The 26,157-nt window shown below is 44.9% G+C and overlaps 1 protein-coding gene across 1 annotated transcript; it reads right to left on the bottom strand.

The window, feature by feature from the left end:
* Positions 1 to 13,221: 13,221 nt before the first annotated feature.
* On the bottom strand, positions 13,222 to 25,317 carry LOC119386207 (uncharacterized). The gene is made up of 9 exons (XM_049414254.1): positions 25,262 to 25,317; positions 18,674 to 18,860; positions 17,738 to 18,070; positions 17,525 to 17,602; positions 17,076 to 17,101; positions 15,745 to 15,993; positions 15,446 to 15,605; positions 15,255 to 15,352; positions 13,222 to 13,413 (listed from the first exon to the last, which is right to left on the bottom strand). The coding sequence occupies exons 2-9, from the start codon at positions 18,858 to 18,860 to the stop codon at positions 13,387 to 13,389; spliced, it is 1,158 nt and encodes a 385-aa protein (XP_049270211.1). The 5' UTR covers positions 25,262 to 25,317; the 3' UTR covers positions 13,222 to 13,386.
* Positions 25,318 to 26,157: the final 840 nt, after the last annotated feature.

Below are 26,157 nucleotides of genomic sequence, written 5' to 3'. Positions count from 1 at the left end.
CGCAAAAACTGTAAGTGACAACGTATAAAGTAAAAGAAATACAAATATCTCGCTTGTGTGTACTCCGTTCCGTCTCAAAAAGCTACATGTAGAAAATGTAGGAGTATTTTGTATATCTCACGCAGAAAATACGGACGCAGTTGTAGGGCTACATTCGTTAGCGGTAGGATACGTGCGTTGTGGCTCTGTAGGCTTCGCTTCATTGCCAAGAAAAGTTGTCCGCGAGTGCCGAAATTCTCTCCTGCGCAACGCCGCGATGAACACCAGCGCATGCGTGTCCCCTCCCCCTCTCTCTCCTCTCCTACGCTGCCCGCCTCTCGCACGCCCGCCGACCGCGTTCCCCGCTCGCCCTGTGAGAATTAACGGCCAGGCGAGAGGGAAGACAAGACGCGCGTAGCGTTCCTCTTCGCGTTCCACGACACGAGGTCGGTAGCATGCCCAAAGAACGCCAACGGAACGCGATCGTGCAAGTGCTCCGGCTTCGCATCGCCTCATGGTCCCCTTTAGCGGGAAATGGTGTAATTTTTTCAGTCACGCTGTAATTAGTTTCGGCTTTCCTCAGCGTGCGACTAGCGTACGCTACAACGTATTCTGAATAGCCGGGCTTTCGTTGAGCGAGGACATCGCCAAGCCCGAACCCGCTGGCGTCTGTGTAGTCGTCGGATCGAAGTGGCGAAGAATAGGTGGGGAGGTGAGCAGGTGGCGCAATGTAGCGCAATGTTTTTTTTTCGAAGATGCGTTTCGCAGACCCCCAGAAATGGCTTCGCTGACCCCCACTCTTGAGAACCACTGTATGCTACAGATAATGCTTGTGTTCTACCAGATGGGCTGAACCGATGATTCTTGCAAAACATCGTGCAAATAAGCGACAGGCAGTAAACGGAAACAGATCAACTGTGATCGAACATTGGTTGGTTGATCATTTATCAATGGTCGCATAATTTGTATAATAGATCTGGACATCAACTACAGGTACACAAGGTAGTAGGAGCGCACATGACACCCACTTTTTTCAGTTTTTATTTATCTGCTGCACTCATGTTCGTACTATGGGTAATCCTGAATCACGAAAATGTCAAGTTGTGTCCTGCCGTGACGAAAATATCCTACCAGTTGAAATGAGACATTATTTTCTGAAGAACAGCTGTTTCACTGAGGCATACAATAATGCCATTTTTTAAAATAGGTACTGCACAATCTCTTCAGCAGTAGTGCCAACTACACGCGTACGTTCGTTCGCAATGCAAAAGTGCAACAGTATTATCTTTTCTATTTTAAGGGAGACATGTCACTCGCGAATGAATGGACATCGTGCTTAACCTTGGTGGACGCCTTCGACATACATTTTAACGGTGACGTGATACGGAAGAGTAGAGGTTATTTAGTAAAAGTGTAGCTAGTCTCCGAGTATAAAAGCAATTAAATGCTGACGATGACTAATTCAGAAGCACTGTATGTCGTGCCTCAGCGTGCGCAAGTGCTCAGTACGCAAATATTCGTCAAACTGCTCAGAGGTGCCGCTGACCCTGCGTGCAGCTCGCAACACCACCTACACGCGCAATAAATGCACATGCTTGTATAGGTGCACGCTGAAATGCCCTTGGAACTCTGACATCGACTTATGTAACAAACATATGCGACAGATGATGGTCTTCGAACAGCTGAGAACGCACTGCAGACACTTGCATCTCGCGGCAAAAATTACCAAAACTGCTACAACAGCACACGCTCGTAGAATACATATACGTGAGTATCGCTACCTAAAGGTACTTGTCACGCCGGTATCAGCAATTTTTTGGACAAGCGAGACATCCACGATGTATGGTGAACCCACAAAAAACACACGTTTATCAGTTCTCTTGCGGCACGACAAACGACGAACGGAATTCGGAGCTGAAGGTGCTTACGGTGGCCTTCACGAGTTCATGGCGCCGCGCTAACTATTTACTAACCTAATCCACGCGCAAACACACGCCGGTGAAGCAAAAAAAAGAAGTAGGAAGCTCCGCCCTCCCGTTGCAAACCACTCTGTAAATATATAATACCTCTGTCACACGGCCACCACCGAACTCCATTTCACTCCGTTCGGCATTTAACTACGTGATGGAGCATTACGAGAATGGAGTTGTGGCCGTGCTACTACGGTCCCTAGAATATATCCTAGAATATATACAGTATATTCTAGGGACCGTAGTGCTACACGGCTCGGTGTAAGCTTTCGATGGTTGCCGCACGGGGTAGAAACGGCGCTGCTGCGCTCGTCGAAACGTCCAATTTTTGCCTGTGCAGTCGCCTTTAAAGCAACAAAAACGTGTTTTTGTGTGTTGATGAAGTCCTCGGAATCACCATTGCTGTCACAGTGCTTGTGCGTGCGCCTCACACGTGCAGAAACAAATATCGCGCGACGCTTCACAGCGGCGGCTTGGCGAGGCGTTCGTATGGAGAGTATACAAGCGCTGATGTCCGAAAGAATACAACTAAAACTTACACTACGGGGCGTGAAATGCTACGCAAAAAAGAGCATATAGTTTTTAAATTATAATTGAGCTCATTAGGACGATTTTGCTAGTGCGGTTTTCAGCGTAGCAGTAGGTGGCTGGGAACGAGAGTACTCCATTGAGCCGAAATGGGCATAACCGAACTTCCTCCACCAGAAGCTCCATTTAACTTCCTCGGCGAAATGGTGACCGTGTGACATGAACCCCATCTCCCTCGAGGAAAAGACGAGGGAGTTAAACGGAGTTCACCGGTGCCCGTGTGACAGGGGTATAAGGCCGCGAAAAGTCAACAAAGCGTGCGGTGGCTCTGTGGCATAGTGGTTAGGGTGTCTGCTTTCGGTGCTTGTGGTCATGCGTTCGATTCCTGTGTCGTGTGCGATTTGTATGGGTTGTCATATGTACGTGTTTACATTGATGTCCATTTTCTAATTATCCCTAGAGATAAATATTACAGAAAGTACTCCGTGAAACGCTGTTGGAGTGCCAAAATTTCTCCTTTTTCGCAGCCGCTTTAGGGCCGCCTATTGACACGACGAAACGCGTAAGCGCTGCAGGCCGTACCAAGCCAGGAAAAATATAAACTGAAATTCTGCAAAAGCTGCGTCAAGGCTATTGTGTTGCTTTCTCTGGGAGCCGCCTACGGAGTCGCATAATGAAGTGACTAGCAGGGGCCGTAATTTGAACGAATTTCCTGCCTGCAGGCGTGGGTTCCAGCGAGTATTTGACTAACAGTATAGACGATTTTCCGCAGCTGGTTTATTAAATCAAACTAGATGGCGCCACTGGCGCCACCGCACCGTGGCCGTCTCCATGGCCATCCCCCTGCCGTGGCCTTTGGCAGCGCTGCTCAATATGTCTCCATCCGCGTCGCGTCGTCCGCTCGGCGTTCCCATAGCGTCTGCGCGCACACGAGTAAAAGCGAGCAGACGGCGCAGACGGCAGCGCCGGAAAAGTAAACATGGCGGCACCTGTGGATGTAGTTTCCTTCCGCCTCGAGTTTATCACGTCGTCGTCCTGCGCTGTGTGGCCCGTAAGTTCAAAACCTACGCATTTATTTGCTTTATATTCGCGTCCTGAAGCTTCGAGAGCGATGTACTCGTCGGTATTTTGCAGTCTTTCCAAGATTCATTCTCATATTGTCCGAGACAAGGCTTAGCAAGCATGGCTAAATAAACACAGCTGATCGCAATAATAAAGACAAAGCATACCTGAAGTTTCTTTTCCAGCGTGAGCAGACACAAAGCGATGGCGGATTTTGCCATTTATTTATTGCTGTGAGGACAGTGGGCGAGTAGCAAGCGCGAGTTCGGATCGAAGCGGGGTGTCGCGTCTGCATGGGTGCTGCCATGTTGGCTTGTAACCCCAGCTACTGGCGGTTGCTAATACAACAATTAAAGACATACACCATAAATACGGCGCAGATTAAACATATCCCTTATCGTTGTGGCGTGGTACGTACCAAAACAAACGCAAATGTCTCAACGTTTTCAACTCTGAGGCGATTACATGTAGAACTACGTTTTGCTGCGCAAGCATGTGACTTGCTTACACCCTGCAGCAACCAGCTTGTGTAGTACGGCCACGGCCGCTTCGCTGGCCCAATGCGTTGGCTGGGGCAAATGGTTGGGGGAAGGCCAGTTACGATCACGTGATCAAACATGGCAGCGCCCGTGCGCCGCTGCGGAAAATTGTCTATAGCGAAACCCTCACTAACATCGCACCTGCGTTCACATCTCTCTCTAAGAGAGCGGGAAGGATTTGCTTTAATAGAGGATTTTAGTCTGCCCGGTATTCCAGTAAAGCGAAGGCGTAGCACATTACCGGATAGCGTGTGCCGTAGCTGCCGCCACGTCAAGTTGCGCCAGCTATGGAGGATAAAAACAACTAACAAACACATAATGTATGACCTCCGAGATTGCGGGATTGTCACTCGCTAAGCCTATATCATTGATTATTTGAGTATGGCTCTCGAAAAGAGTGCCGAATTGACACGAATACCTTGCTGTCGAAGCTTAAGTATGTCAACCTAAAGCAAATAAAAGCATCAGTTCGGACATCGTGCACGTATTGTGCACGATGTCTGTGCTCGTGCAGGAAGCTCTACTATAGTAAGGGGCCTCATGTGCTCGATGAAATTTCGTGATTAGGAAGTATAGAGCGACAGAGCGCGCGTCGCCACTTGATAGATTCGAGGTGGACGGCGCAGTTCACACCTGGTATTCCGGTACACGCAAAGCATTTTGCGTATAGCGGTGTGCCGGACAGACTAAAATCCTCTAATGTCTGCGTTTTGGTTGCGAGCGGTCTACGTATTTTGGGTGCGTGAATGTGTGCGCGTATGAATGTGCCATTTTCTGTGCTCGAATAATTTTCTTTCAAAGCTGTTTCAACGTGATAGCTTTACTCCCTCGGAGGAGTGTTTTCACTCTATCGCAGACGGAGTACTGTACTCCATGAGGTGGTGTTCAATCACTCCCTGTCTAGAGGGAGTTGTTTCACCCCGGAAAAGGGAGTGCCCAGCGGGACAAGCCAAAACTCTCGCAAAGGGCGTCGGGGCGCTCCCTTTGTTCTAAGAGTGTATGTGGTGTGCGTTTCTGTGGCTGTTATAATCTATGGTGTCACTTACTGCTGTGTTGCCGCTTGTGTACATCCTACCAGTTTCACGCTTAATTCGCGCATGTAAATTATCCGCGCCTCTGTGCTAAGCGAATGTGCCTTGCGCTTTTTTGTCATGCACGTATAGTGCGCGATGTCTGTGCTCGTGCAGGAAGCTCTACTATAGCAAGGGGCCTCATGTGCTCGATGAAATTTCGTGATTAGGAAGTATAGAGCGTGAAGAAGTTGAGCAGAAAAATGATTTTTTAAAGTAAGCCAACAGGATGTCCACTATCACAGAGCAGCAGAACGAAGTATTCTTTTCATTTAACACTAGGGGCCCTGCAACTGCTCTGGCGAGAACCTTAGATGCCTCAGCAAACGCGAAAACTGACCGTCGGCGTCCCGCGTCGGCGGCGTCAACACGAGGGATGTGAAAAATCATCACGTAATGACTCACCATACTACCAAAGCTTGGGATGTCATGATGACGCTGAATAACGGGACTTCACGCTATGGCGTCATCAATTACGTTACATCATCTGATAACTCCGTCACATGACATCAGCGCTTTGCACTGCCTTCGTGATCGGCCCACCGATCACGGAGGCTGTCCAAAGCGCTGATGTCATGTGATGGCGTAATCAGATGACGTAACGTAAACTGACGTTAACATGACTTCATTGTGACGTCACAAATTCTAGCTATCCATGACGTCCTAGTGAAGTCATCACATGATTTTTACTGCGCAAGATCGGAGGCGTTGCAAGCTTTCTGCACGTACCCGGTTCTTGCATTGCCTCCGTGATTGGTGGGCTGATCACAAAGGCTGTGCAAAGCGCCGATGTCATGTGATGACAATATTAGATGACGTTAAGCAATCCGACGTAAGCATGACGTCGTTGACACGTCACAATTTCGAGCTATCTACGACGTCCTGGTGACGTGATCACATGATTTTTTTGCCTCACTTGTGTTGGCGCCGAGCCTCGGGACTCCAGTTAATTCGCGCGTTTCATGAGGCATCTAAGGTGTTCACCCTAAAAGCAATGTTTTAATGACCACGACATTCAACAGTGCGAATTCTGCTTGCATGAACGTTCCCATACTGTTGAAAGCACGAGCATGGGATGTCCGATTTCTTACTGTAGTGATCTTGCGCACTCGCCGGTACTTCGCTCCCAAAGAAAATAAAGAAATCAATGTTATATATATAGTACACTCAACAGTTGAACTCCAACTTCGGAGCGAGCATCATCGCAAGGTTGAAAAACTTCTCACGAGATCACTGTGCAGAGAAGCGCCAGCCGAACCGTACTAAACATCTTCAGCATCAGAGACATTACCAAGCGTCGTTATTATTGAACCTAAGCTTCAAAAAAATTAATCAAGCGAAGGGAATGAACAGCACCCTCCACCATATGTGAAAAGGTTCATTGGTCGTTCAAGGACGTAATGGTTGTCAGCGGCAAGGCAGCGAGAAGAACCGTTCAGAGGCACACCGGCGATCCGAAACACGAGCCGAGCGAGCCAAGCAATTCTTTGTTTGTTTGTTTGTTTGTTTGTTTGTCCTTCAGCACTATGGCACATACCCACTCCGGGGGATTGGCCAAGATATCGTAGCTTAAAATTTAAAAGTTAATTTGCACAATGTTTAATCATACAAATATTGATAAAAAGGAAATATTAGGTGATACATCAAATAAATACTCCATTTACATTATTATGCCGAGCTTTCGCGATGCTGCTCAGCATCGATCCCGCTCAGCAGGAAGCCAGATGTGGCATGAATGAAGATAGGCAGCCTCTCGATGACTTCCGGGAGATGAATAACTCTACAGGGAGCGAGGGCCGTCTCCACACCCTAGATCTGAGTGTTAATACTGACGTTGAAATAGATTCGCGGGCTCAGAAACGTAGCCGATCTGCCTTAAACCCATCGTCTTCCTTGTCGCCTGAGATTAAAACGAAGAAGGCTCCGCCTAGCAAGGTCATAAAGGAAAGCATCCTTGAGAAGATTGTCTCTATGTTTGGTATATCCAATCATTGAGCCTTTGAAAGTTTTACAGTGGAATTGTTCAATTTTTTCAGCTTCCACAGATTTATCGTGTCTCATTGTTGAAAAAAATCCAGATATAATATTATTACAAGAAACTTGGTTAGGTCCAGATCGGCATTACCATTTAAAAAACTATCGATCATTTCGTCTTGACCGAAGGTCAAGAGGGGGTGGGTTACTTACGTTAATTTCAAACAGATTTTGCCACAAGGCGCAAATAGCACTTCAGCTTCTGTCGTCGGAGCACGAAATTCTTGTAATTGCATTGAGCCTTCCTTCATGTAGAACATTTTACATAGCAAATGTATATTATCCGTCAGGGGTTAACGACACAAACCCTTTGGATAGTGTAATCTCTGTTAGCGGTAATAATGTCCTATTGGCGGGTGACTTCAACTCCCATCATATAACATGGGGTATAAGGACAGACTCGTGGGGAACTCGGTTATGGGATTGGTCTCAGGGTAATAGTCTGACTTGTCACAACTCAGGCATCCCTACTTTTATCAGAAGGATGGCTGCCTCTTCTCTAGATTTGACTTTCTCGGGATCAGGCCTTTGTATTTCATCTTGGTCGACTGTTGATTCTGCCACTAATAGTGATCACATTCCTGTGATATTTAAGATTATATGTCCGGTAATATCAGTAATTTCTAGAAGACTCACGTGCATAAATTACAGTACGTTTAAAAAGAGCTTGCGATGCTCCATGGCATCTCTGTCAGAAGCAACGTCAAAACAAAAAGCATTGAGCATTTGTTCTGTTTTACAGGAGTCGCGTAGAAAAGCGGAATTTGAGGTGCACTCAGTTGAACAAAAGTCGATGTCGCGTTGGTGGAATGATGACAGCACTCGGGATTACAGGCGTAGAAAAGCCGCCTGGAAGAAGCTACGACACAATCAATGCCCTAAAAACTGATCAGATTATAAATTCATTGCAGGTACATTTAAACGTACAGTCGCGAAAGCGAAGGTGGAGTATGACCAAAAGCATTTTGAATTTCTTTCGAAGTCAAATAACAAAAGAGCACTATTTGGCTTTCTCAGACATAAGAAACTAATTCCTCAATCAGTAAATATTGAATCCATAATTTTATCGCCACAGAAATTGACGCAATCATTGGAGAGCATAGCGCAAGGTTTGGAAAAACGCTTTGCGGCTAAGGTGCATGCCCCTCCATCAGGTGATAGTTTTACGGAAATATCGATGGAGGAATTATCAGAGGTGATAAGGAAACTTCCCGCTGCTGCTCCAGGCCCCGATGGAGTCACGTCGGTAATGTTAAAAATTTTATTCAGAGTCACGGGAAGATGTCCTTAATATAATAAATTATTCCATAAAAGAAGCTTGGATTCCAACTGAATGGAAAATCGCCAAAATTATACCTGTTCTTAAAAAACCAGGAGAAGGATATGTTTTAGACAATATCAGGCCAATTGCATTAACGTCAAATTTTGTCAAGGTAATAGAAAGAGCATTGCTCATTCGGATATTGAAGTTTGTGGACGGAGAAATGATCTTTCGTCCATGTCAAATTGGATTCAGGCAGCGATGTTCAATATGGCAAGCATATATTGACCTCGAAAGTCGGATACATCTGGCGTGGCGACAAGGACAGTATGCAGCTTTAGTTACTCTGGACATTACAAAAGCGTACGATAGTGTTGAACACAGCGTATTAATTAGTCGTCTGAGAGAAATCAACTTCCCAGATTATTTAGAAGCGTGGATTACGGAATTTCTAGGTAATAGGAAATTTTATTGTTCTCAGAACGGAGTTTCATCAAGTAATTATAAACAGGCAAAAGGAGTACCCCAAGGGGCTGTTCTGTCACCGGTCTTATTCAATATTGCCACGGCCACTTGTTTTATTCTGATGTGTTCCGGTTTGACCGGCAAGGACGGTTATCCACGCGTGACGCTGTCCGCGAAGCAGTGTTCGAGAAGCTTCGCGAATTTAGTAGATCGTTTTGTTAAGATTGCGCGCCGCACGCGAATGTTCCAGCTTTGTCGAGAGATAACACCGCCACCAGCGATATCGCTGGAAAGTTCGATAGCGCCTGTATAAAAGCCGACGCGCTTGACCGCTTGTCACTTGATCGACGGTCGACGTTCTGTTCGCCGCTATCAGTGTATTGCTGTAGCTTTCAGTTTCTCGGCCACAAGTTCGGCCTAATAAAGAGTTTCATCTCGACGTGCTGACTGCTGCCTTCGTCGACGTCACAACCACGTGACAATATTTTATTAAGCTCGATTCCATGTAACGACAACGTACACACGTACGTCTATGCGGATGACATAGCGTTCTTTTCATCAGCTAATGACATTCACGCTCTCTATCAAAACCTGCAAATGTACTTATCTGAAATAGAACATTGGCTTGACGATATTCATCTTTCTCTAAACGTGAACAAGTGTGCGGTACTAGTATTCCCTACAAAAGACCCAGTGCATTTATCTCTATCATACAAACTTGACATCATTCCACAAGTTCAAAATATCAAATATTTGGGAGTGATATATGACAGCTCTCTCTTATGGCGAAGCCACATAGAATATATCGCAGCGAAGGGTGTTCGGGCAGTTGGTATCCTACGGAGAATAAGCAACAGGAGATCGGGAATGCGTAGAACCACATTATTATCAATATACCGCATGTATGAACGACCGGTTCTAGAATTTGGGAGTGTTTTATACTCCGGGGCACCTGCCTATAAGCTTCGTCCCCTTGTTCTTCTGGAAAAGCAAGCACTGCGTATGTGCTTAGGGCTACCTAAATTTGTAGCGAATAATGTTTTGTATATGGAAGCTAGAATTCCCTCACCTGTCACTAGATTCAGAGTATTGGCAGTACAAACATATTTAAGGGCATTTGAATCCCCTTTAAGGCGCAACTAAACAGTTTTCATTGCGCAACCGGGTTCATTTTTTTATTGTTATTGGCCTAGATTTCACACACCTCAAGTAAAATTTGTACAATCTCTCCTGGATCCACTGTCCGTCCAAATAGGGGAGGTTATTCCGATTAGTAAAGTGACAAATTCTCTTCAAATCTACTTTGATGTCATTTTCCCTAACAATGCAAAACACCTACCGAGTAACATGTGAAGAGCTACGCTACAGGACTACCTGGTCAGAATGCAACCGAACGTAGTCATTGCGACAGACGCGTCGCAGAGAGAGGAAAAGTGTAACATCGGTATATACTGCCCTGTTCTCGACTGGTCCTTTTCGCTCTGAATTCCAGATTACACACCCATCTTTATTGCAGAATTTTTAGCGATAGTCTTGGCCCTGCGTAAACTGCCGACATCAATAGCTTCTGCAGTAATAATAACGAACTCTTTATCAGTGTGCAGTGCGCTCACGGCATCCGGTGATACGAAAACATTGAAAGAGTTCAAATCTCTAACACCTGAGCACTTAACGTAGGTTCGTTTCGTATGGGTACCTGGGCATAGAGGTCTATTTCTAAATGAAACAGCTGATACATTAGCGAAAGCGGCGTTAGACGGACCAGCTATTAATATTACCCCTACATCAGCTTTTATAGTAGCGGCTAGATTTCGGAGGCAAATGATGATGCGAGAATTCAGTATATCATCTCTAAGAAATTCCCCGGACTTTAATCATCTAATGACACCCTGGAAAAGTTCAACATGTCATAACAGAGATCTGGAAGTTATAATTACGAAGTTGCGTTACCGAATTCCATCATTAAATTTTTATTTATATAGAGCCGGTTTGGCACCATCACGCCTTTGTTCTTATTGTAGGGCAGAGGAAATAATAGAACTTTCTACATTACGAAAGACATCTCTCAAAACGCCGTTACGCATGATGGGATTAGAGTTGAGAACCTCAAATTTACTATATCTAGGGGCACTTACCCTTGGGCACAGCAGCAGGAAAGTATGCGAGGCCATTCAGGATTTCATAGAACATTCAAAGAGATTTAAATAATAACCACAGTTCAAAAGTTCCCTAGTCAACCAGAAGCAAAGTACAGCAAGATTCGTTTCTATATTCATGTATTTCTTATTTGATGAAAATGAATTCTACCCACCTTTTTTTCCCTTTTTTTAAAATTAATATTCTCACAAAATTAACTTGTAAAATATCTTTTTGTTAAACAAAATAGGAAATTATTCTTATTACTAGCTTTTAAATAATTTTTTCTAAGCTACCCGATTCTTGGCCAATCCCCCTGAGTGGGTGTGAGCCAGCAGTACGGGATCTACATCTACATCTACATCTAGAGCGTACGAGGAGGCTCCCATGGCATGGGACGCACTGGGAATGAAGCTACTACCAGATCATAGGCGTGCGCAGGGTTCCCCATTAGGGGGGGCAAAGGTTCGTCGCAGCGCCCCCCCCCACCCTACTAAGTCAATGTATGGGGCAGATTTGGCGCCCCCCCCTCTTAGGTGAATAGAAGGGTCAATGTACGGGGCAGATTTTGCGCCCCCCCTATTAGGTGATTAGGGGGGGCGGCCGCCCCCCCTGCCCCCCCCTGTGCGCACGCCTATGTACCAGATTATTTAAATGCCAGTCTTTACGGAAGCGTGTAAATGTACTACGAGAATTACAGCCACAATGTTCATAGCCGGCTACATTCAATCTATCTTTGCTCAGTGTCGCCTATAGGTAAAAATAGGAGCCTTTCTCGGCGCCAGCGTTTTGTAAGCGTATCACTGCTCATATCGCGGTAATTATATCGATTGGCTTACCACTCTTCTTATTTGATAGTGCTTTAGTCCACTGCACTTTTTAAGCGCAGAAATTGGCTTCCAATTATATGGGAAGACACAATTGTTACGATATTAAAACTAAATATTGTTTCACATCTGCAGCCGTTCTGCGCGTAAAATACTTTGTAAAGAACTCTGTCTCTACAACGTACGGTACGGGGCTGCTGAAAATTGTCACTGAAATTCCGGAACCCTTACCACACCAACGAGCTTTGAGAGATAGTCTCGGCCAGTTCGAATCCGACAATCACCTGAGGCTGGTCGCGGTGGCCCAGGAGGCTGCCCGAGATCGAGACATTCTGTACTTTGGGCGCCTCTCCTAAGTTGCCTTGTAGAGAGAGAGAAAACTTTTATAAATAAAATAAGTGCTTCATTGCAGGGTTGATGTTCATTCTCTGTCTCGCTCACTATTACCATCCACAAATGCTGTGCGGTTGGTCTGAGCCACCAAGGCCTTCTTATAGGGACTTAGACGGCTCCACTGCCATGTATACGCTAGCTACGCTGGCTAAGCATTCGAATCAATGAGACTTTATTGCAAGCTTCAAAAGGAGGAGAGGGGAAAGCAAATGGAAAGCTATTGAAATGTAGTCGTATCTATCTATCTATCTATCTATCTATCTATCTATCTATCTATCTATCTATCTATCTATCTATCTATCTATCTATCTATCTATCTATCTATCTATCTATCTATCTATCTATCTATCTATCTATCTATCTATCTATCTATCTATCTATCTATCTATCTATCTATCTATCTATCTATCTATCTATCTATCTATCTATCTATCTATCTATCTATCTATCTATCTATCTATCTATCTATCTATCTATCTATCTATCTATCTATCTATCTATCTATCTATCTACCCAGGTAGCACAAATACGTTATAATAATGTTACTTTTATGTTCAGCTTCAATGTTGAAACAATATTGTTAATGTCATCGAAACTAAATGTTCTGCTAACGTTCTGAATAAACGTAGCAATAACGTTATCTAGAACATGATGTAAACATTAATAAAACATTATGATAATGTTTCCATAACGTTAAGCAAAACGTATGAGTGACGTTACAAGTTACACTCTTGTAACATTTATAAAACATTAAGAATTATTGTAAATTATGCTCATGCAATGCTGAAAACAGGCCCAATGTCAGAAGTCTTTTTAACTGAAAAGACAAACTTGCGAATCATAGCTGGAGCATGTCTTCAACATGCAGTACGGTATTTTAAGTAAATTAAATTATTGATGGAACGCATGTGTGTTAGCGGCTTGTATATGGCTTGTATATGCATGGACTGAACCAGACTGATTCGAAGCACTCTAATCAGCAGTTTTAAAGACTTCCTACATTTTGCAGCTGTTTGGCAGCATTAACTCAGCTCAACTGCATGTCTTGATTGCAAATATACTTTATTGCATGATGCCCGTATATACTTTATTCCACGATGCTCATCCGAGGCTTGGCTGTGGTCAATATGTAGGCCGCGGCACTTTGTTCTGCAGGAACAAAGAATATTCAGGAATTACTGCAGATAATAAACAAACAAAATAGCTTTGGTAGCAGCATAAGCATTGCAGATGCTTTTTGATAAGACAATGAAAACCATTCACCACCACTGCACAATTAATGCACGTAGCCTTGTAAGTGCTCTGCAAAGTACTTGTTCGCAGCAGCTGTTTAAAAACTCGAATTTCGTCCAACCACCAATAATGATCACTGTCGGCACTGCTTTGCAATAGTGCTACGTTCCTGGTCCACACCACAATTTGATAGTGCCATTGTAGTCCGTCGATGGTATATGCTGTCACTTGCTGCCTGCTTGCACATGACCGCACTTCAAAATTTAAAGCTTTTGACCCCTATATCACCGAATGGAAGCAGATACCTTGCAGCGCTGCCGGAGCTACGCGGAGTACACTGGCAGTAGACTTGTGCAGCATATATAATATAGTTCCAGGCATAACTGTTTCATTATTAATCATATACAAGGGTTTTAGCTGTGCTTCTTGCATGACACGCTACAGCTATAAGAAGTACGTCTGGCATGTACTTCGCAAACTCTGAATTACTGTAGCCATTACCAGCTGGTAATTGCAATAGCCTCCCTAACCAAGATGACCTACAGCAACATGGCAGCCCCCATACATCCCAGACCATCTGCTTCCATCCAAATTTGTGCTTTTTACTGGCGCTCTACCTAGACAGCAAGAAATAAGCGGTATAACCTGTCATCACTTAGTCTCATCTAAAGCTGAAGACAAGGCATCAGGTATCTTTGGCGTGGGAAAAATACTGTCATCTAACAACCCAGGGATCCAGCTGTACGCAATAAACAAAGCTGGTGTAGCCAACGTGCCTAGTAAGACCGCTATGTGCACACTACTACACTGACCAAAACACATCTATCCACCTTGTACGTTTAACTTAAAGGGGCCCTGAAACACTTTTTCAAGTAACCATGAAATGAATTCACTGGAAGAGCTTATTGCCTCACGAATTCAACGCCGCAAAAATTTTAAGAATCCGTCCAGTGCGAGTTGAGTTACAAAGATTTGTTGCATGCTGCAGTCGCATTCTCTCTTCTCTCGTCCTGACGAAAGCGCTGGAAGCTAAGCAGGGAGGGATGGCAGGGGGCAAAGAAAAACGTCACGCGCGCTTGGTGACCTTGAGCACTTTTTTCTTTTTTTCTTCGAATGCACGGCTTTTTCAGTGTGCTTGCGCACGCACGCGTGGACAAGTCGCGGCCTCCCGCGGCAATCTCTGTAACGACCGAGCGCGCCATGTTCAAATCAGCCAATGGCTGATAGGATGGGCTTTTTACGAGTGATTTTTGAGCGTCTTCCTGTGATTTGTCGAGAGAACAGAAAGCAATTTTTAGCTGACTTTGATAATTTATTGTAAATTTCAGGCCGCGTGCTGCGCTATAATATTTGGCTCGCGTGTTGTCGGGAGCCTCTATACCGATCGGCAGCGTTTTCTGACCATGCTCAAAAAGTCTTGCAGGGCCCCTTTAAAGCCAGAAAATGCAGCACAACTACTCGCAGACTGCTTCGCATGAAACTGATTACCACAAGCTGTTGTATGCGCTGCATTTTTTCTTCTTTTGATTCAAAAATAGAACATAACTGAGCTCGTAAGATATATATAATTACACTCTAAGTAAGATTAATTATGAAAAAAAAAAGCGTAAGTATAAACATTACCACCTTCTCTTTCTTACAAAAGAACACAGGAAGGCTTGTAAGAAAGTTATGCCATAAACCTAAAGGTGGCAAGGACAAAAAGAGTGATAGCTGGGCTTACGATGGAAAATAATAAACGTTAAGTTTTTGCTTGCCTTGGACACAGTAAGCCTTGCATTGGCAAAGCGTAACCAATCGCCAATCACGTGGCTGATCTCAGCATCCGTTGCCTTGCGTGTTGTACGTACAGCAGCTGGAAACAATATGCATAGCAACCAGGACCATTATTTTTTTTTTCACAAACAGTAATAAGTACACCAGGACATAAAAAATTGGATCCCCTTACCAAATACAAGACGAACAATGTTGAGCTCCGCTGCCGGTCGTTTGCCTTTTCTTCCAGTATAGCTGTATAGTACAGCTACACTGTCATGAAGAAGTCTCTTCATTATTCTTTTAGTGGTCGTGCTAACGTCACAACCTCCTATTTGGCCCAGTTCCTTCACCTTGAATGAAAAGATGTTGAAAGAGATTCACACAATACTCTTGTGGTCCTGGAGAAATGTCAGTAATTTTGAAGCAACACATTTCAGAATGTTATTGTTGAACCAGCTTGCAGCACCTGCAATGAACAGCAACACTTACCAGCGCAGCAAAAATGACGCTGTTTTCCAGGCTTGCCTCAAGTGTTCTCAATTCTTCCTCCGTTGTAGCAGGGTAGAGGGGCATTTCATTTACATCCATGGCATTTTCAACTGTGGTGTCTTGATTTAGGCGGTGCTCCATTCTTGTGAGAACTGCACTTTGTGCAGCAAGCTGCATTTTTAAATGCTCAACCTGCGTGAGCACTTTTGCAAGAACTGATGGAAAGAAAAAATGTACAATATTATTGCACTATCATGTCAATTTTTAAACAAAAGGAAAGCACAGCACATTACCACAGAAAAAGAAAGAAAATAAAGTTTGACAGATCGGCTGCTGATGCTTGCACTTGAATAAACGGTCAATGATACAATTGGCTCTTGATTAGACTAGATTAATGCAAACTATTACACAAAACAAAAGGATGAGCGAAATTAACTGCTATACTCGGCGACAACTTTTCTTGGCACTGAATGGAAAGCTACGGAGGCGGAGCTTCTGCACATGTAGCACTACGCGAAGTAGTCCGTTTTGGCGTGCGCCTCGTAACGCTATGGAAAGTGACGGGGGCGCACCATCAGCATTTCATGTAGACGCAGACGCCGCTTAGCGTTTGAGGTGCACGTAAAAAGGTGGGACTTCCTCGCGCGTTCTAAAATGCGAAGTCACAACGAATAAATTAAAGTAAATACGACTATCTTAATGGTGGGAACTGCGTCCTGTCTCAAATTGCTCCACGTAGAAAATAAAGGGGGAACTTCTATATTTCACGGTGAAAATACTGGGCGCTATTGTGGAACTACATTCACCGGCGGTAGGATGCCCGCGATTTTGGCTCTGTAGCTTTCGCTCCAATGCCAAGACAAGTTGTCGCCGAGTATAGCACAACATCTCTAATTTTTTTTTACCTCAGTATTTTTAAAAGGTCCGAGCATGACAGAAATAAACTTATTCATGTGGCACACAGCAGATGTGAAAATTGCAGAAAAACCAGCTATGAAAATGGTTCTAACAAGGGCTGTTGCGTTTGGTTGTGTAGTTATTCCTTTGTGACCCGCACTATGATAGACTGTCTATAATTGCGAGAAAATTATATAATTTGATGCCAATGTTCTCGAGACCAAATATAAGTAAGCAGAAGTGTTAGAATAAACTGACATATTTCACAAAAACTTCTTATAATAACTAATTATGTAATTATAGTGAAGTCAGTTATGCTATGTTTCTTCATAAACCGTACTGAACGACCCACTCAAATCACATGCAATGGTCATCTGGTGAGAGTGACCAGTCTAAAAATGTAAAAGTATTTTGAAATTCCTGCTGGGACGCACCCCGTCTGCCTCAAACACAGTACTGCCTTCACAAAGTAATTGTGTGCAGCAAAATATTTCAACAAGAGGCGGTACAAATAAACTTTAAACAACAAGAATGCTTAATTTACCATCAACTCAGTGTTTGTGGTCCATTTTTTCTAACAGTGCACAGAAATGGCACAAGAAAGTCACGTGTCTAAAGAGGGCACTGTGTTGCAAAGGGTTATACATGCAGACATGACAAAAAGAGAAGGGAAAATCGACAACACAAATGTCAATTGGGAACTACCAAATAGTTGGCTTTTGTGTTGTCTTTTCGACTTCTCTATTTAATTGAGTAGATGCCTAACTCCTATGAAGAACCCATACAAACCAGCTCAACTTGCAGCTATTCTAACAATATGTCCTTGCCGTTTACAATCAATAGATTACATTTCACTCATTCGTTTATGTCAAATTTTACTTGCCATTTCCACAGTGATGGCACTGAGAAGCTCCTGTCTTTCCTTTGTTTTGCAAATTCTTCAATGATGGGAGGTCACGACCTGCAAAATAGGATTTAAAAAATCCATAGGTTCAGTTTAAAAACTTTAAATCAGTCGAGCTTATCAAGAAATAAATTTCAGAAACAGAACGCACAAGAAGCCCTTGCCCTTCCAGAGTATTTGGCTTAGACTTACCTCCAGCCTGAGAGCAGGGTGCCGGAGCTGGGTCTTCGTAACTTGGAGCTGGTGAGACTCCGACCTGACAACTCTGTTGCGTTAACATGAGATAGTCCTCGCTTCGTCCTGCAGTTGTAGGTCTTGGAGTGCCACTCATGAACTCATTTATGGTACTGTCTTGCAATGCCTCCGGCTCTCTTTCTTCGGAACTGACACTTGACGAAGAGTATTCATCCACGGGCCTTGGAGGACGTCGAACTCGTTTCTTAGGCCGCCCCTCATCTTCCGTTGTCAGATCGTACAGCTGGTTCTCAGCCTTCGCTTCCCGCCTCCTCGCAGCCTCGTAACTGTCTGAGGAAGTATATGAACTATGTGTAGCTGCTGTACATCCCATCTTTCCTTCATAACTCATGCACAAAACACAGAAACACAGAAAAAGGCAAAAGATCAAGGATGTGGAGAAGGATGTATTCACATTATGTTGGCACACAGCAAAAGGGAGCAGCTTATGTTAGATGAAGAGGAAGTTTAACATGCAAGAGAATGACAAAAACATGAAAGGCGATAATGGATGGTTGCGCAGGCTAAAGACATGGACAAAAAAAGGTACATTCAAGACACCACAGCGCTTATAGCGCTGTGGTGTCTTGAATGTACCTTCTTTTGTTTATGTCTTTAGCCTGCACTCAATCATCATGCTACCATACCAACAAGCCCAAATCGCCACCCTCATGAATGGCGATGATCAAAGCAATAAATTTGTGACGCTGTTAACCTAATAGCAGCTATTTACAACAATGGCTTATAGAGGCAACCATTAATATGGTCAATGAAAAATTTCAACTGGCATTGTTATCTAAGTTTATTGCGCAAAACTCATGCTTTCTCAGCTATAGCACTGCCCACCTCCTGACAGTGCCAATATACCAGCCAGTATAGCTGAACAAAATTTACCTGTTGTTGACAAAACAACACCGGAATACTGAGTCCAGTAGGCTTCCGGTTCAACTTTGTTTTTGATAGCCGACGTCACTTTTGTTGCATTTTTGTACGGAGGCCAAAATACCTTGTTGCCATGAACCCAACATGATGGCACTGCAGCAACGTCTCCACTTTCTTTGAAGTGAATGACTGAATACATCTGGAAACATTAAGTAACATTATTAGGTCAGTAAACCCACATGAACCTGCCCTAAAATAACTATCACTCAAGAAGCATAATGAGATTAGGTTGCAGTCTTATAAGTAGCACCGAGCCCTGTGTAAACACAGCAAAAAAAAACAGTTGCTATTCCCATCTGCTCAAGCTAATTCAGCATTTGGCAGTTTTATATCAGATACAAATTAACTCCATATCAATAAAACCAGTGCAGGATTGCCAACTGTGAATGATAAGCTTTCTACAGCACTAAATATATTAAAGGGGTACTGACACAAAAACTTTGGCCTCGCGTTTTTCTGCTGCAATGTGTTGCTGGGAGCCTGCTAGTCATAACACGACACATCATTTGCTGCGGCACGCGACAGATAATTAATTACAGGCCCCTCATTATCGACCAGTTTCAGTTTCGGTTTGAGAGAGCTCCAAAAACGAGAAGCCGCTAGGTGCAACTGTCGCCACCTAGCGTGTGCGCAACTCTCGACCATGTCAGCACACAGACCTGTGATACACTTCCGCACGGTCTGCATCAAGAATTACTTTTGAATAGGAAACGGGACTGCAGTGTCGCCAAACACAAAACTTTCAAAGCGTGCGCCACGGCCACGCACTCGCGACCAGCCACTGAGAAGTATAGACTGCGGGAACAAACGCGGCAAAAGAAAAATGGCGGCTACGACGTCATCATAACTTGTTGTACCGGCTGCAGCGGTGATGCAGGGGAAGTAGGGGGTCACCTCTGGTCACCTCCGAGGGTGTCAATGCCGCCAGGTGCGGCCTATAATGCTGGATCGCGCACGCGAACTTCAAAATTCATATAAAATACCTTCCCAGCTTTATTCGCTGTCGATATTTTGCAGATGGTACACGCATGTACACGGGAATCGATCCTGCTGACTACCTCAGCCACGAAATTTTGTGTCAGTACTCCTTTAAATTTAGAGGGTTGATTTTTCAGGTGAGCTCATAGTTTATCTTGACATGGAATGCATGAAAAAAAAAAAAGCAACTAGCTCGAAGGGAGAAGTAGGCACAGACACAGCACAGACTGAGCATTTACTGAAAAACAGACATATATGCAAGGTACGATCATCTCCTGCAGGAAAAAAAAAACATGGAAGGAGGTATACAAAAAATAAAATGAGCTCTTTAAACACCAAGCTTTATGCAGTGGTGTTCTTCCATGTAATCTAATTCCATAGCATGACACGCGACAAAGGTTTCACAAGGCATGCTTAACTCAGTTCATTAAATAAGAAGTCCCCTCTGACCTTGGGCCCCACCTTGTTTTTGTATCAGGAGAGCAATCTGGTTTCAGCAAACAGTGGTGCACAAGTTGATTGGTTGATTTATTGGGTTCAACATCCCATAGTGACCTGGGCTATGGTATACGCCATAGTGGAGGGCTTAATTTCGTCCCCTTGGGAGTCCTCAAAGGGATCATGAATTACCTCTTGTGCTAGTAAAAGAAAACATGCAGACGAAAACAGACACTGCTGTGGGCAGCTCTGCCAAATCTTGCAGTCATGTTTGGCAAGCAGAGTTAATAAGTGCAATGCAATGTTTCCACTTTCTTAAGCACCCTTTCTTCAGAGGACTGCACTCAGCTCTTCGGAGGGCTGTCATACAGCAGATCTTTCCTCACACAACATACTGCTGCTATTGGTCGATAGCTGGCATAAACCAGAAGTGGCGTTTGGATCAGATGGGCTTCTTGCCACAGTCTGCTAAAGCAAATTATATAGTTCATGGCCGTTCGTTGTCGTCTGCTCCAAAGAAGAGATGCTTGTAGGTGGCGGGGCAAGCTGGAAAGCTTTAATAAGGCCTTGACGCCTGCTGTCAGGGTGGCTGTGATGTAATACCAGGTTTTTGGGCCCAGGACCACTCAGCAAGGAACTGAATCGAGTCACGAGTGCACGCACACACAAAAATATATTTGTACAGACAAAACGGAACTATTAAAGAGTAGAACTTAAGGTATTAGAACACGCAGTCCTAGCTGAGGTAATTTTCTCTCTTAATAAAAACATCGAAGTGGCTCGTTGAAAGCCGACACCGGACTGCTTGGGAAAAGCGCCCCATATGGCTCGTTGACGTCCTCTACGTCAGTCGGTCCTGGCCATCGACCAAGCCCTCTGCCGCAGCAGCAGCAGTGGAAGAGTTGTTGGTAAAAGGCGGCTTGGTGCTGGTAGCTCCTCAGCTCTCAGCCGCCACGTTCATCCCAGCAGCACACCAGGGTCGTGCCAGCCACCTGGAACAGCAGTAGTACCACCGGCCCACAGCACAAACAGCAGCACCTTGCTTGATCCCTGGGCCAGTCGCCCAGCCGGAGTGCAGGCCTCATTCTTCGGTTGCCCAGCTGTCAGGAAGAGCTTCCGGAACAGCAGTGTATCTCCTGCTCCCGGGCCAGTCACCCAGCCGGGGTACAAGAACGGTAGAATGCCTAGAGGTCGTCGCCTAGTTCCCCAGGCCAGACGTCCCGACGAGAACCATCTGTCCTTCACCACTGCGCTGCCTCGAACCACCGCATGAACACCGCGGCACGCGTCGCACACTTCGTTGTTCTTCATCGCCCCCGCACGGCAACCACTTAATTGTTTTTCGCACCTGTATCATGACAGTGGCACAAATCAGAAGAATAACTTCCACGCTGGTAGCCACTATTCTTGGGCCCGACGGACTCTCCACGCACATGAAAACTCATCGCATACTTTTGCCAACTCCTCCTCCCATCTGCTGCTCGCTGTGCTTGCACATCCAGGGAGATGCCGAGGGGCCCTGGTGGCTGCTTTATATGACCGCTAGTGTGGGTGAGGGCAAGGATGGTTACTGGTGATCCCTACAAGTCGCAACACTAATGTGCTCTGAAACCACATCTTGAAAGAGCAATTGTGTTTCGTGACGTGCACTCAATGTCATGCGTATGACCTAGCTTCTTTTTAACAAGTCATCCCTTCCTGTGTAGTTTCCAGTGCACTTGTCAGGACGAAACAAGAGAGAAATAACTTAAAAGCACGCAATAAATTCCTGATACTCCACTCAATCTTGACAGATTTGAAAAATTGCTGCGGCAATCGATTCACGGGGCAATGCACTTCGATACTAAGGACAATAGATGATTACTTGGAAAAGTAGTTCAGGATTTCTTTCGCACGCACTGACATCGCACAGTGCACGGGTAGTGATGCGCAGCTACATTGCCAACAGTGTAAAAAGCAACTAGTTGAAAAGACAGCCATGTTTTCCATTAAAATCTTCTTCATCCATGAAATATTATAAACAGCATAAAACTTTTCAAACGAGGCTGTGGTGACATCAGCCACTGTGTAAAAGTGGCAGTACAACAAAACCTTGTCTACAAGGTAAGCAGCAGCACTTTGACTTGATCTCCTTGATTGACCATAATGCATTGACTGCTGAAAGGTCCGAAGCCTTGTAAGCATGGAGCTCAATTGTTCCCACAATACCAGCATGAAAGTTGGTCAGTTGCTTGAAAAATCTAGCAGATATCTTTACGTCACCACTATCTGATAAAATATTTGTTGCAATTACAACGTTCCCGTCTTTCATAAGAAGACATGAGTCAGCAGTGTTGGTTTCAATAACTACATCTGAAAAAGCTATGCAGTGAAACTGTTGTCCCTGAAAACCTGGAGGAGTAGGTCCAGAATCATGTGGCTTCTGCAAAGTTACTTGCTTTTCTGGGAGTGCTGTTTTGAACACGTCACTCTGACTGCGCTCACACAAGCGCTTCACGACTTGCTGAAGCGGTCGATTTGGAGACTTCAAGTCACGCTTCAACTGACCCAAAAAGTTCTCAAACGGGAATGCAGAAAATGAGTCAAGATGGCCAAACTTCTGCACATCATCAGGAAGGTGTACAAGTGAATGTACATTGTACACGTAAACACCCTCCCCATAAAGACGTCCAGCATCAGTGACAAACCCTTGGAGAAGATTTTTGGCAAAGTTTAAGTGCAGGTGGCAAAGCTCAGGGCTTGCAAGGATAGACAATGCCACACTCAGCTTCATGAAATGCTGGTAATAACATTTTTCAATTCGCCCTGATAGCACCACAGGTCCAAAGTAGAATAAAAAGTTTCGAAACTCTGTGGCCTTCCATCTTTCCAGTTCGCAAAGACTTCGGGGCTTACGGGCCATTTCCCGAGGTGTGTGCTTCTGCAAATTTATTAGCATCTCTGATATTTCATTCTGCACACGTACTGGAACCTTTGACCTGTGAGGTCCTCCACGGACCCAGTAGTGAAGCAGTTTCCTCACAACCCCTAGGCACACAAGGTGCATGTAATCCAGTGGAAAATCGCTAACCATGCCAATTTTTAACTCAGTCAATGGTGAGTGTCCACGATGGTGCTCTTCCTGATCTTGGTTCAGAAATGCTTCATCAGTTCGCAGTGGATCATTGAGCCCTGGAAGGATTACTTTCCGAGAGCTTTCAGAATAGACTCCTTCTTGAGTGCATCTCTCACAACTGTAATAGCCCCCATGGCCCTTGATGCACTTCAAGAATGCCCTTGCAGGTGCATCACAGACAAATGCACGTACTTGCACTGTAAACTTTTTGTCACCTTGAGTGAAGCCTTCCATTTCCAGTACGCTCACTTCTGCAATAAAATCACTCAAGTAGTCCTGGAGGCTCTCAGGTTTTGTGTTACCAACAAACAAGGCAATGACAAATGGCTTGACATCACTGGACTCTTCAACAGATGCCAATATTGGCCAGAACTGTTTACTTGAGCTCTTTGCAATGGGAAGCCCATCAATGTTTATCAGAAGTGAGATGGTATCACTTGTGATGCTGCCTGCTTGCATCATTTGTTCTAGCGTTGATTTGATACCAAAGTAGTGATATAAACCAGATGTCCCCATTTTCCTTAATGCGCAAGACCTCGGTGTCCCCATTAGGGTTCGTGAGTCACTGGGTAACTCCGGGTGGTGCTTCTTCAATATTTTCAGAAGCAGCGTTACATGAGATGCACAAGCTTTAGTTTCACAGGCCCAAGCTGCCAGCTCGCTGGCCAAGCTCGGCTGTTCTTCATAAGTGGTTTCAAACTCAACTTCTGCCACATTGCTGGCCAATCTTGGCTGTTCTTCATTCACGGTCTGCAAACTCGCTTCAAGCTCTTCAGTTCCTACAGCTGACGTGCTTGCAAAAGCATCTGTAGGGTCAACATGCTCTTGATTTGAAGCCTCCATGATATCACTGCTTCTGTTGTCTGCTTCATCATTTGTGAAATTGTTATCCTGTTCAGAAAAAGACGAAGTTGCAATGTCTGCGAAGTGTTCGTGCACACATTCAGCAACTCTTCTTTTTCTCTGCCGGTCACCGACATCTTGTAAGTGTCTCCGGTACCGTTTCATATCTGCATATGATATAGCGAGTGTTTTCAATTTAAGTTGACACGCAAAGAAAAGTAATAACTACTGCAGTTACACGTACTAAAATGGTGATAATATGGCATGCCATAGAGAAGGGGGTACTCAGGATTAATTTCGGCCAGCTGGGAATCTTTTATGTGGATTGAAATGTATAGGTTTGCTTGTACTTAGCCTCTTCGCGATGCGGCGGCCGTGGCCTCGACTTTAGCAGCACGACAGCTGATACACAGCCACGGAGGGTAAAGGGAGCAAGCTCAGGGGAAGATGGAAGCTTGAAGACATGAAAAATTTGCGAACACGGGGTGTCGTTGAAGCGAACGTTTCGAGAAGCGGATTTGTTTCAGCCTAGCAGAAACCTTTCAAAATGTTGGCTCCAACGACACCCCGTGTGCAATCATTTCTCCTCTCCACAACCTAAAGGTTATGCACATGTCACAAGAGTACTTCTGGTCACAATCAAGCCCGATCATTTCTCGATCGCAAAACCGGTGACACAAGGGCGCTTTTGATCGCGAACAATTGGCCACTGCATCGCGTTACAGCCTGATCCGAATCGAGTTTGGCGCAGACATCGCACAAATAGCGATTGGACCTGACCGCGATTAAAACTGACTGTAATACCGGTGTCGCACGAGCAGTTACGATCGCAAAAAGGGCCGATCTGGTTGAGGCTTAAGCCGGATCAGGTGCTGCTACTTTGTCACCTCCAATTGAGATCAGCCCCTATCGCAACGCGATCTAACTTCCAGATCGCGCTGCGCCAAACTCGATCCGCGGATTGGTTTTTATATCACCGTGGTTTCGATGTACAGGGTTGGTCAAAAGTTCTTAGGTCACTAGACCCCCCCCCCCTGTACTTTTGTGTGTGTCAGCCACGGCGCGGTACCGCGTGACATTGGTATTACATGCATGCAGTTGTTTCACTTCATCGAGACTAGCAGCTTTAAAGTGCAATGAACTCATTTATGCTTACCTTCATATACTGTCGCAAACAGTCCTCACAAGCGTGAACGAAAAGCGCGCCGGTCTCGTGGTCTCGTCGTCACGATCGACTACGTTCGCCGAGGAAACAGGAGGAAACACGAGAAACACGCGCCACACGCGCCAAAAAGAAAGACGCTTCCATGGTTGCCGACTCGAGCCAAAACATAGAAATATTAAGTGCTGCATCTGATTATAATTGCTAGTGCTGTAACAAAAAAAAACATTTGCAAAAAAACAGATCATTGTTCAATATAGGAAGTTTTTGTTATCTAAATAAAATATGTTTAATTTTTTAAACATTAGTAAATTCTTCACTAGCGTCACCTTCCCAGTTGAGCAAAAACAGAGGTAAAAACGGGGCTGCGCCCGTGAAATGGCTGCAACCGTAAAAAATTAGGTTACGGTCGTAAAGCGAGGTGCGCTAGAGCTGCAATGACCCATTGGCGAAATTAGCGTCGTAAAAGATCATAATCGTAACAAATTTTGATGTGGGGCATCGTCTCGCAACGTATGGAGTGTGTGTGCATCATCTGCAAAACTGCAAGGCTCGTGTTGCGACATGTATGCACCGGACGCTGACATTCGATAGTCTCACAGTTTGGCCTTCACAGATCTTTTGAGACTTTCAGCGCTCGCCTACTGTGCTTTTGATTTGATCGCGGAAGGTGGTTGGTGCGTTGATCGATGCCGACCTGTCCCACCTTACGGCATGTTGCCTGGAATGTGCTAGCTGTGTTCTGCGGCCCAGCAAAGGTAGCTAGCCCAGCTGCACACTGCCTTTGCGCGCTGTCTTCACGCCTTGCATTCACCGAAGCGGCGAAGACGAGAGTGTGTCCATTGACCATATTTTGTTGGTTGCGATGTCATGTCTGTGCACGGATTGACTTTCGGCAGG

The sequence above is a fragment of the Rhipicephalus sanguineus genome, chromosome 3, assembly GCF_013339695.2.
Source record: "Rhipicephalus sanguineus isolate Rsan-2018 chromosome 3, BIME_Rsan_1.4, whole genome shotgun sequence".
NCBI classification, from domain to species: Eukaryota; Metazoa; Arthropoda; class Arachnida; order Ixodida; family Ixodidae; genus Rhipicephalus; species Rhipicephalus sanguineus.
This window is presented reverse-complemented; position numbering and strand designations above follow the sequence as displayed.

Coding starts and splice junctions, on each gene's coding strand:
- LOC119386207 (XM_049414254.1), bottom strand. CDS start 18,860: ATGTATTCAGTCATTCACTTCAAAGAAAGTGGAGACGTTGCTGCAGTG. Junction 18,071..18,673: donor TGTTGTTTTGTCAACAACAG/GTAAATTTTGTT, acceptor ATACTTCCTCAG/ACAGTTACGAGGCTGCGAGG. Junction 15,994..17,075: donor CTGTGTTTGAGGCAGACGGG/GTGCGTCCCAGC, acceptor TTGACATGATAG/TGCAATAATATTGTACATTT.